Source organism: Sus scrofa, chromosome 9, assembly GCF_000003025.6.
Source record: "Sus scrofa isolate TJ Tabasco breed Duroc chromosome 9, Sscrofa11.1, whole genome shotgun sequence".
NCBI lineage: Eukaryota > Metazoa > Chordata > Mammalia > Artiodactyla > Suidae > Sus > Sus scrofa.
This window is the reverse complement of record NC_010451.4, coordinates 124727081-124739923: the sequence shown is the minus strand read 5'-3', so window position 1 is coordinate 124739923 and position 12843 is coordinate 124727081. Positions and strand designations below refer to the sequence as shown.

At 37.1% G+C, this 12843-nt stretch overlaps 1 protein-coding gene across 14 annotated transcripts in view; it reads right to left on the bottom strand.

The window, feature by feature from the left end:
- SMG7 (SMG7, nonsense mediated mRNA decay factor) overlaps positions 1–12843 on the bottom strand; it is a 79308-nt gene that overhangs the window by 35816 nt on the left and 30649 nt on the right. For 12 of the 14 annotated variants that reach the window (XM_021063792.1, XM_005667816.3, XM_021063790.1 and 9 more), the window contains 3 exons: positions 5277–5308; positions 2508–2625; positions 641–773 (listed from right to left, as the gene is read on the bottom strand). In XM_021063792.1, coding sequence (XP_020919451.1) covers positions 641–773; positions 2508–2625; positions 5277–5308 — 283 coding nt within the window. Of the gene's footprint in view, positions 1–640; positions 836–2507; positions 2626–5276; positions 5309–12843 lie in introns of all 14 variants that reach the window. The other 2 variants (XM_021063794.1, XM_021063796.1) reach the window with 1 other exon arrangement.

Genomic DNA, 12843 nt, shown 5'->3' with positions numbered 1-12843 from the left:
AACCTCATATCTATTAATATATCCATCTCTTCATTTATTTATTTATTTTTGGCTGTCTCCGTGGCATGTGGAACTTCTGGGGCCAAGCACTGAGGCCGCACCACAGCAGTGACAACCCCAGACCGTTAACCCACTGTGCCACCAGAGAACTTATAGCTTATTATTCAAACTAAGGAAAAAGGTATTCCATTTCTTAGGTGGTTTAATAGCATCTTAGGCTCCAGATAAACCTGCACCACAGCAGCGACCCGAGCCACTATAGTGACAACGCCAGATGCTGAACCCACTACAAGGGAATTCCAGTTGTTACTTTCATAATGACTATACCCATACATTTATATTAGCTCTAATACAAACTGTAATTGATTATTGCTACTGTTTTACAAAGGCACTGCTCTCATTACACTTTTTCAATTCACACAATTATACCTCCAACCTTCAAGTGAACCATCACCTATTAAAGAGCAGCTTCTTTATTATTTTAAAGACCTTACAGTAAACAATCTGGGACATTTTTATTTATCGGAGATTACAGGTGATCCACTCCTGGGTGGACCACAGTGCTTACATGAACAAGACGTGAACAGAGAGACTATACACCACTAACTGTAAGAAAACTGGCATACAGTGCAGAACTCACCTGAGTATAGAAGCCACTAGCTGCCTCTAGGAACAGAGAAAGGTTTGCCTGAACTTCACTCCGATTCGGGTTTGCTCGATTCTTTGCCTGGCCTTGTAGTGTTGTGATCTGATTCTTAAAGGCATGATTCCAGCTGAAAACAAAATGTAATTCTATTTGGTATAGCAGTGACTCACTGGGCAGACACTGGTCCCCCTGAGAACAAGAAAGAACTGTTTGTTATAATTATAACACACTAGACAGTAAACCTGCATAAAAGCTATTCACTTAGATAACTTTATGCTCCCCTTTGAACAAGACTAGACAAGCAGTAGAATACAACCGACCTTAGCAAACACTTACCAAATGTTCGAATAATCAGACTGTGGCTTCAGTTATTAATCTTTTAGAGCTACTAGAGTTAGAGCCTATTTAGGAATCTTGGTACAAAATTAGAACTACAGTGGCAAGACCAAAGTAAAAGTAAGCTATTAAGAAGTTTCCATACACTGTACCATTGTGTAAAAAATTACTGACTGCTCTCTATCAAGTGACATGTCTACGGGAAAAAAAAGGTTTTTAGTAAATATTAAGCCATATCTCTTATTTTTCTAAAACTTATTTCCCACAGAACTCCGCTCTATTTCTATTTAATAGTTTATTTCTCTTGGGGTTAATATTTTCTTTAAAGCTTGAAACATAAGCTCATTTTTGACACTTCAATTTTGACAATTCAAAGTAAGAAACAACACAATGCTAAAATATGGCATGCCAAAATCCTGTTATAAAACGCCTTTCATTAATCAAATTGTATAGAGAATCACTTTAAATACAGTTACAGTGAAATACAGTCACTCCCTAAATCACAGGAGGAAAAAAGAAACAAACAAACAAAAAAAGCAGAACTAGGATGGAGGGAAGATATTACTGGCTTGACTGAAGGAAGCAAACATAAAGGGTTTACAACCTACCTGGAAAGTACCTAATTCTTTAACAACGGCAGCTTCTGAGACTCTTTTGAGGCACTGGGGTTTTTAAGGACTTATGAGGGCAATCACTCCCTCAGCATTTTTGATGCCATCTTATCCTTGACTCTAATATCAAAAATATGGATCCTGAGTGGTTGTGATTAAACTTTATTACTAGATCTGCTAACAATATAAAGATCAGGTGTGAAATATAGGAAGAACTAATCTTCACTACAACTTAGGGTAACAAGCATAATTAAATAGAATATTCTTGATTTTTAATTTTCTACTAGGCTAATGTCCTTGTTCTAATTTATAAGGCAAGGCCTTCCATGAAAGGCATTTATTTACTCACTTGGGAATCTGGTCATCTGCCATTTCACTCTTCATAGAAAGAATGAGTGGAATAGCCTAAATACACAAAATCTTTCTTTAGTCTTATTAGGGGGAAAAAAAGAGAAATACCTATTTATTTGACTAATAGGAAGAACTCTCCTTACAATGCAAACACATTTTCCTTTGGGAGAAATTTACAGAATCCCGTGTGTCAAAGAAAGCCTACTTTGTACCTCTTTTTTTAAATCATGGCTTAAATATATGAATGAATACAACATAAAGAATGCAAACACTGTCTCTCAGTACTTGAAATATATAAAGATTTGTTTTTGATATGCCTAAAGACCTTAATAAGACTCAACCCTAAACATTTCTCCTCTTGCCACCTAAACCTGTTTCTGAAGGAAAACCAATAATCAAATATTTTGTTTAAAAAAAAAAAACACACAAGTATTAGAATTTTTTTTTCATTGAAAAAGCTTACTCTGAAAAAGGTTAAAAAGAAACAATCTAATTGTTGTCTTCTATTCTAAAATCATGGTGATTCTTGATCTTACAGGGACATCCCAAGTGATAATACTTACAGATCCTGTTCTACTTTCTTGTCTAAAGCGTATTCCAAATCAGTAACTAGCATTTTCTGGTACAGGTCCTGCAGAGCCTGCCTGGATGTCCAGACCTCAGCTGGACCCAGCTTAGAATCTGAGTAACAAAACAAAAACATAACAGTAGATAAACAGACAGTTAAGACAATTATACCACACCAATGATTCGGTTTCTCTCCATTCCCCAAAGCAAAAACCTGCTTTTTAAGTACATATCACAGATTGCTACAGAAGTTTATTTTGTTTGTTTTGCTTTTTAAAAAAGCAGATTTATTGTGATAGGACACTTGTGAGAGATACAAGTGGGCAGGCAAAGAAGCTCTGCCTGCTGCAGAAGTTTTATACTGCTGTATTTCCAGGGACTTTCACCTTTTGGCTAATGACTAAATCTGTTTCAAAATGCTTCTGCATTTGTCTTTTTGTTTTGAAATAACACCATGAAATGAAAAGAGCTTTAAAGAAAAAAAAAAAAAGACTGGTTAACTCTGCTTTTTTGGTTTAGATTTCTATGTATTCATACCACAGGAAGCCATATGCCTCATAATAAATTTCCCCATGTGAAATGATGGCCCACCAAGCTGGTCTGTTTACTCTCACAACGGTGTCTCTTTGTCCAAAGCAGCTTTTCTCTTTTTCTGTTCAATCATTCTCACAATTGTCCTTACAGAATCCTCCTGTCAGCTCTCAATCCAGCAGTCTGGACATTCTGCTATTACTCCCACTCTCCCATACATGGCAAGCCAGTAGAGGCTAGACAGTGAATGTTATCCTAACCATTGGTAGACTACTTGCCAACATACTTTTGTGAGCAATACATACTTGCTATTTAATGTAAATCAGAACAAGTGGCAGATAGTGATTAAATTGCTCAAGAGGCTAAATGAGAGACTGGGTGCAAGACGACATCCAAAAGTCAGGCTATGACTATATGTAAGCCAAACTGAGGCCAAGTGTCTGCCAGAGTCCTACAAGGCCCATTAGCTTTCCAATTACAAGCCTTATGAGTGCAATGACTGACAGTGAGCCACCGCAATAGAAGAACTTAACAGACTTTCCAATTATCAATTTCCGACTGCTAGTTAACTTGTCTGGTTGCCTTTAGTTCTCGCTGCTGCACAATGGTGTCATCTTCACTCTTCTTTAGATCTACTATTAAGTTTCTACAACCATCACAATCCTATCCTGCACACAGAATCTCCCAGACATTAGTCAATACTCACGAGAGTTTGCTGGCTACTAAAAAATAGGGTCTATATTTTGGTATCAGGTTCTTGGCCCCTTATTAAGTTTTTAATGACTAAATAAATAGATTTATAGATTTATTCAACCCTGCTTCAACTCATCAATGGCAGGCAAAGGACTGCAAGGGATCATTAACTCTGACCTATCAGACATACCACCATTTAAATGAGCAGACTTAATATCTTAGTTAATATTTCTGGGCAGTCAAATGTCCCCTATAAAAGTCAAACCCTAAGCCTACTTTCTGAGAGTGTTCAGACCTAAGAAGACGTAAAAGATACATAGATTGCTTGGCATTACTCCATGCACAGTTTCTGTCACACAATGAAGATTATGGTTACAATGCCAGTGCTCAGAGCTGACACTGATGTCCACAGTATGGACGATAAAGACAATTATGTTAACAATGGGAAGAACGGAGGTGCTATATACCAAGCAAACCTATACAAAGTGGTTTTTTTGGGTCCCCCCCCTTTTTTTCTTGAACAAGATAACAACGAGATTAGCCACAAATTCTTAGAACATTAGCCTGCAATTCTAGAAGTTGAGAAAAAGAGATCTAAATAGCTCATTTCTTCTTCACTGTAAATTCTGGCAGGTATGCTGCTTACAACAGTTTAACTCTTTTTTGTGGGTTTCACTGCACAACTAAAGTCTTTAAAACCTAGAATGAGATGCATTATCACTTTTTTTTTTTTTTTTTTTTTACATTTTAGGATGGTTTTAAAGAGCATATTGCTGTTATGCTGTTAGAACATACTGTTTACTACACAGCTATTAACTCCTAATTTCAGAGTTAAAATCACCTGGCTCCTTTTAAGTAACTAAGTCCAATTATTCTTTCAAAAACACCTTGGCTATTACTCAAAACAAAAAAAGATAAGAGAGAAAGAAAAGCGGCATGGTAGATCATTCAATTTCAAGTATTTTCAATTTGCAAGAGTTTTTCTGCAGATATTTTTTTCTGAATATTTACCTATTATTCAAGACTGGGGAATTATAAACAGGAAGATATGAACCGTAAGACACTTGTATTTAATATGGTACATGAATTATTTTTTCCGTATCTCTTAAGTTGCTGATAAATAGTTTGTAAAAATTAAACAGTTATAGATAAACAACTAGGTCCTACTGTACAGCACAGCAAACTATATTCACTGTCCTATGATAAACCATAATGGAAAAGAATACACACACACACACACACTTCGCTATACAGGAGAAATTAATACAACATTGTAAATCAACTATACTTTGAGAAAATTTTATTAAAAACCGACAAGATACAAAATAACTAAAAAATTATATGTATTAAATTAGGTAATATTTAACTCAATGTAGTACAGACTATTTAAAATTCTTGACAAGCCATACTATTTTTTAAAAATAGTAAGTTATTCCCTTTGGCAACCAGGACAGTACTAAAAGTAGTATAATAAAATGATACACTTCTCTTAATTTAATGGTATAAAATAAGTTGTGAAAAACAAAAGAGCCAGCCAATACCTGTCATGTCAGCCTTCAGGACTTCTGCCTGCCTAAAAAAGGAAAAAAGAACATTAGTTAAAAACAAAGTAGGCCTACCCAAATAAGTCACACAAAAAGCTGAGTGAAATCATATATGACAATAGGTTGCATAGCATATTTGTGGCACTGCAAACAGTGTCCCTGCTTTTATGTCCAAAGTAGCATTAGATCTTGGTGAACTGATGCCATTACTTACAAATTCAAAGGGTTACCATGAACTCTTCTACCGAGTAGAACTCACTTTCTGTTTATCTCTAAATATGGTATGTTTAAAGATAACATTAAATGGTACTCATTAAATAGACAATTTTCACTCAGTGAGGCCAGGAAATCCTATGTTTTTCAATTCACTAGCCACTATTAATTCAAATCTCCATTCTCAAGCTGCTGATTTCTTGCCCCTTTCTTAGCCCCAGCTCTTCGCAAAAAAGGACAGCCTCATACCTCAGGAAAAACAATGCCAAATTACTAGACAGTACATTCACGCAGCCCTCTTCTTTCGTATTACTGTACACCAAGTAGAAGTACACCAGAGGTACTTGCACCTCTTCTATAAGATCAGTAATTCCCATTAGGTATGCTCTTTCTAGCCTTTTTAAGGAGTTCTGCTCCTTTAATTACCCTCTCCACTCTTTCAGTAACTTAAAAACTTCCCTATTAGATCCTTCTCACAGTATGTAACATGCCCCAGTCTTTCATGGATTTTAAGACTTTCTATCCTAGATTCTCCTCTGGCTGCTGCTTCTCTTATTTTCCAGTTTTGAGGTCCAAAACCGAACCCATCCCCAAAGTCACCCCTGGTTCTCTTTCTAGTGTTTGTAATTTAACAAATGTATCATGTCTCTCCAGTAAGGAAGACACCTGGAAGTCATCAACAAGAATGTTCTCTCAGATTCCTGACAATACCTCAACTCTAAAGAATTTTACCTACTGAATACAACTTGAACCTACTGCTCTCCCTTTTACTTTGCTTTAGCCACTCTCATTACCACCAACCATCCCTTGCTGGACTACTGACTGAAAAGCCACCAAACTGTTTTCCCCATTTACTCTTGTATCATACATTTCACTCTGTTGTCTCCACTGCTCTCAGAGGGATCTTTTAAAAATGCAAATCTGACCTTACCACTTAAAACCTTTTAATGATTTCCCACTACTCTTAGGGTAAAAACCAAAAGAATTTTTTTTTTTTTTTTTTTTTTTTTTGCTTTTTACAGCTGCACTTGCGGCATACGGAAGTTTCCAGGCCAGGGGCTGGATGGGAGATGCAGCTGCTGGCCTACGCCACAGCCACAGCAACACCAGATCCAAGCTGCTTCTGCAACCTACGCCACAGCTTGAGGCAACGCTGGATCCTTAACCCATTGAGCAAGGCCAGGGATGGAACCCACATTCTCATGGACACTATGTCAGGTTCTAAACCACTGAGCCACAACAGGACCTCCCAAAGTCTTTATTAGAGTGGTCTACGAGGTCCTCTGCCTGCACTCCGAAGAGACTGTGTGCTCTACTTCAATCATTATTCTCCTTCCCCCCTTGATCTCTGTGCTCCAGTCCCTGGACTGGTGGTTTCTCCAATGTGCTCATCTCTCTTACTCTCAGGGCTTTTATAAAGAAGAGTCCCTTTGCTAGGAAAACCTCTTTCCCCTTTGGTTAACCATCTTCTGTTTCAGAGACATTACCTCCTCAAGAAATTTTAACTTGAACCCTACAATATGAAGGATATTCCTGTTCTATGCTCTCGGAGCACTTGTATTTTTGCTTCACAGTACATATTGCAGATAAGAATTCTCACCATCATAACCTCTGTGCCTACTAGCACAGTGCCAAGCACACAGTGAGCATTCAATAAGTATTTTTTGAGTGAAGAAAAGAAAAAGGCTAAATTATGTTCATATGCTCTAAGAAGGTAACAAGTATATATAAACTTAAGAGATTTTCATTTTAAAAACAAAATTTGACATAAAAGAGAACATTCAGAAATTCCAAAATTTTTACTATATTTTTCATAATTTATTAAGTATTTGATATCAATTGTGACTTTTAATTTCATCAAAACATAACATGAATCTTTTTCTTAGCTTTTAAAAAGATTTTTGGTCTTTTTATCTTTTCTAGGGCTACACCCATGGCATATGGAGGTTCCCAGGCTAGGGGACTAATCGGAGTTGTAGCCACTGGCCTACACCACAGCCACAGCAACACCAGATCCGAGCTGCATCTGCGACATATACCACAGCTCAAGGCAACGCCAGATCCTTAACCCACTGAGTGAGGCCAGGGATCGAACCCGAAACTTCATGGTTCCTAGTCAGATTCGTTAACCACTGGAACCATGACGGGAACTCCTAAAAAGGTATTTCTTTTTTAAAAATTAAGCGTTCAAAAAGAATCTCAATAGGATGCCACAAGAGCCACAAGCCATATGAGATCTCAATACAAATGAACAATACCAAATAAACAGCTACACTCAGTCCTAAAAGGTAACATCACATCAAATTACATTATCCATACAGCCAAGCTTCACTGTTCACTTTGAGTGTTAAACTTTTGCCATAAAAACAAAACAAAAGCCTCCACAAGGTAGTTGCTTTATGTCTTAAAAACCCAAGATCATACTTAGGAATACCCCATACCTTATCCTACCAATTTCAAAACAACTTCCCTACGCCCCAACCCTCCCTAGAGTACTAACTTATGAAACTTACACTGAGATAGCTAGTGCTACTTACGTATCGTCACTGGATTCAATAACCTTTTAATATGAGCTGCAAAGCTGTAAAGGATGTATTTCACAATGTTTCCCTATCCCAGCTGAAAATTCATACTCCAGTATATGTAAGACATACTCAGGATCATGGGTCTAAAGGTTGTTTTCTCATTTTAAAGAGATTTCCTTGTAAAGATAAATAAATGTCATGCTGGTATACTAACATCTGCCAATTTCCAGTCAAATGAAGATTATATAGAGCTATAACAGGACCTATTTCCAAATAATCTGCTTAGGCCATCAGTAAGAGGAGAACTGTAATTTCTAGCAAATTCTGGAGCAGGCTTCCACTGGTAAACAAAGGTTGAAATTTTACTCTACATTTTTATATACTATAATCTGTGCAAGAAAAATGTAAAACTAAAAATCCAAATACTAACAAAAGTGCAAAAATGTCATAAAAACTATCTGACATAAATGTTCAAGCATTTCGAAATTCCAGTTCTGATTCCTCAATATGACAAGGGAAGAGATGCTCACCTCTGTGCACAGCTCTTTCCTGGGTTCTTAAAGACACCTGTGCTAATGACTAAAATAACTCTGCCTTGAATGAAACAGTGAAAAGATAGCTAAATGGAAAATACAACCCTGAGAGATAGCTACTATGATTCTCATTCTATACACAAGGACACTGAAGCTCTGAAATGTGAAATAATCTGTCCACTGTTACAAAGAAATAGGTACAATTAAGTACAAACTTAGTTCTTTCTGATTCCAAAGTCCAAGTTATTTTTCTTTCTTTCAAATTAGAATAAAATTCCACAATGTAAAAAGTTAACACAGACTTACCTAGGTTCAGTTTTGTGCTCTGTCAAATAAACCCTAACATTTAAGTCAACTAGTTTAAATTAAAAGATCATTCAGGAGTTCCCGTCGTGGCTCAGTGGTTAATGAATCCAACTAAGAACCATGAGGTTTCGGCTTTGATCCCTGGCCTCGCTCAGTGGGTTAAGGATCCGGCGTTGCCGTGAGCTGTGGTGTAAGCGACAGATGCAGCTCGGATCCCACGTTGCTGTGGCTGTGGTGTAGGCCAGTGGCTACAGCTCCAATTAGACCCACAGCCTGGGAACTTCCATATGCTGTGGATGTGGCCCTAGAAAAGGCAAAAAGACAAAGATTATTCATATTAGAAAATGAATAATATCTGAGATTTTTATCAGAATGACCACAAGAAATAAAATTCACACTCTAGGACAGTGGTCAGTCTGTGGGTGAAATTCCCTCCTACACACTGGATCAATTTTTGTAAATAAATTTTACTAGAATACAGTCATGTGCATTCATTTACATACTGTCTATGGCTGTTTTCTTCTACAAAAGCAAAGGTGAGCAGTTGAGTTGAGGCACGACCACATGCCTCACCAATCCTAAAATAATCACTATCTGGCCCCTTTACAGAAAGGTTTGGCTTTCCTGCTCTAAGGAGTACTTGATAAAAATTAAGAAGTCAGATATCAATAAGTTCCTAAACCAGACTGTTTTCCTACATGAGGAATCATCAGTAATAGTTTCTCAGAGTAAAGATGTACTTTATTCATTAATACCATAATCTTGTCACAAAGGACTATGTTAAAAATAGTCTCATGTAAAAAAAAAATACTCATGTAATTCAAAAATTAGTACTTGTAGTCCATGCTATATTTCTGATGGAATTAATGTGCACACTGCTTAAAACATGGTTAGACTTATAAACATTATCCACTAATTCCTCTTTTTTCTGTGTACCAAAAATATCCATAGATAAGTGAGAGGGTTAAGCTAAAAATTACCTCACAAGCAGAGGAATCCCTATCCTCCCACCCATACAAAACTATGAGGTTTTTCTAACTGTATAATATATAAGAAATCAAATCAATAAATATGTAATCTTATACCAACTGCTTTCATAAAGATTAGCACAAAATTGGCTATTTGATTATTTTTCTTTTCTTGCCTATTTTTGTGTGTGTGTGTCTTCTTTTTTCCCCCCTAGGGCTGACCCATGGCATATGGAGGTTCCCAGGCAGGGGTCTAATTGGAGCTGTAGCCGCCGGCCTACGCCAGAGACTCAGCAACGCAGAATCCAAGCCGCGTCTGCGACCTTCACCAACGCTCAGGGCAACGCCAGATCCTCAACCCACTGAGAGAGGCCAGGGATTGAACCTGCAACCTCATGGTTCCTAGTCGGAATTGTTAACCACTGAGCCACGATGGGAACTCCCTATTTTTCTTTTTTATAAAGAAAAAACACTACACCTCTACTGACCTATTGGTTTTGTTACAGACCAATATTGTTAAAGATTAGTACTACAGGTTATAGCCAATGCTTATACAAAGAGATTATAGCTTTTAAATGTTTCCCCTTGTCTTCTAGAAGGTGTGGCAATGGTGGGTTCCTTTTTAATCTTATTTTAAGATGAAGGAATTAATGAAAAGAATGAATGAACCAAGAATCCAAGGATTAAAATCACCACACCTTCAATAATAACACTACTAAAGTTATAAAATAACACTAGAGTTATAAAATAAAGCTTTCAAAATACTAAATATATTGTCTCAGTTCATAAATAATAAGAAATCAAGCACTTCTATCAAACAATAAAAAAGAAAAAGTCATTAAAAGGCTGAATAAAATTGGAAACATTCAGTGATAATCAAATATGTTTAAAGCTAACAATCTGAAACTATATTCTTAGAGACAATATAATCATCAAGATCTATAAATACATTTACTGCATTCTAATGCACTAGGTATAATGAAATAGCTAACACTATATTTAGCCCTTACTACTGCCAGATACTTAAGGGCTTTCGATAAATCATTTAATCCTCACTATGTACTATTATTGTTCCCACTTTATAGCCGAATAAACCCAAGGAGATAGAGGTTAAGTAACATGCTGCCCAAGGTCATCAAGTTAGTAAGCAGCAGAGGTAGCATTTTAACACACTGATTCCAGAGGCTAACTCCCAACCACTGCATCATAGTTTCCCTCTTATACAAGATTGCAAGGGATGGGGGGAGAAAAAGAGAATGTTTGCTAGTAATAGCCCCAAAGAACTGGGGCTTCTAAAAGTTAAACATCTTATGGCAATTTTTAAAATAATGTCACTAGAGGAAAAAACTAGTAGTTATTTTCTTTAACAAATAGCCTGATTATATATACACAGCACTGATATAGCAATGCAAGGTAATAAATTTAGGATAATCTCTCTTAAGAAGAGAAATTAATATACATGGCTTAAAAATATAAGATATTTCCAAATCAGGGGCAGATATACTGGAGTTTTCCTTCTACCTGGACTCCCAACCCCCTCCTCCTATAAGCACAACATAGGAGTAAGCCAATATCATCATCATCATCTTTTGTGGGGGGGGGGGGGCGCTGGGGAGCTGTTCCTGCAGCATGAGGAAGTTCCAGGGCCAGGGAATTGAACACCCATGCCACAGCAGTGACCCGAGCCACAACAGTGACAATTCTGGATCCTTAACCTGCTGAGCCACCAGGGAACTCTAAGCCAGTATCTTCTAAATTCAAGGTTAAGGAAAGGTGAATCTGCTTCTTATTTTGGGGGGCAAGGCTAGAGTAATTTTTTTGGAACTTTAAATAAAAGCCATACCAAGTTATATTTCGAGATAATCTGTTCACTTATTTTCATAAAGTACTATGCAGTATTTGAGATAACAGTGGCCATTAGTTATGATGATAAACATAATAGCCTAGTGATAATTATTTGTGCTCAATAACAGGCCAGACACTAAACACTATAAGGTTAGTGTGCACTTACACATGGAGATGCACACACATGTACACACTCAGATCTTTAAGATATCACTAAGTCTCACTATATGGATCAGGAAAAAAAATAAATCATACTGCTCTACTATTGAATTTCACATAGAAAAGAACATCTAGGGAAGATACTGCTCCTAAAAAAGCTTTGCACAGTAAGAGACAATAAAAGTACTAACTTGGTTTGGCACTTTATAGTTTGTCATAAATTTTCAAATCTCCGGACATTCCAATGCTCTATATTACAACATTCACTCTACAGTCTATATTATTTGAGTAAGTATACCTAGTTTTATGAAGGGCCAATTCTGATCTAGGAATCTCAAAGCATGAGATGGGGTTATTCTTCCAGGCAAAGAAAAAAACTCACAATAAAAACAAAGCTAAGTCAGTGAAGGAGGAAGACTGATGCATCAAGCACAGGGTAGGAAGCTACAGAAGATGAGCTGGAGAATCAAGGCAGAGATAGCAGACCGTGAAGTCTTGTATGACATATTAAAGAGCTCAGATTCTGTCTTTAAACTCAAAGGAAATCAGTGCTGAGTTTTAAGGAAGGGCACAGCATTGTCAGAGGTACACTTTTTAAAGATTACAACAAGAAGATGGGTTTTTTAAAGAACACTGGAAGCAAGGAAGTGACAATATGGATAGATGGAAAAGCCTGGATTTAAGAAATACCTAGAAGTAAAATCACCAGGAGGAAAGATAAAGCAGAGGGAACAGTTTAAAATCATCGCCAGACTGCTGGCTTGGACATGTGGGTATATGAGAAAGTGGAGGTGTGCAAGCACTGTCAAGCCCAGGGGAGACATTGAGTCTAGAGTGTTCAGCAAGCCGATGGTAGTTAAAACCAGAGTAAATGTAAGCTGCCAAGAAAGCTAGAAAGCGAGAAAGGTAGAAGGGTGATGCTAGCTCCCTATCTTCATTTTTAAGGGGCAGTAAAAGAAAGATAGCCCATGAATAACACCAAGAAGAACCTAACAGGTATGTGAGGGCAAGAAAA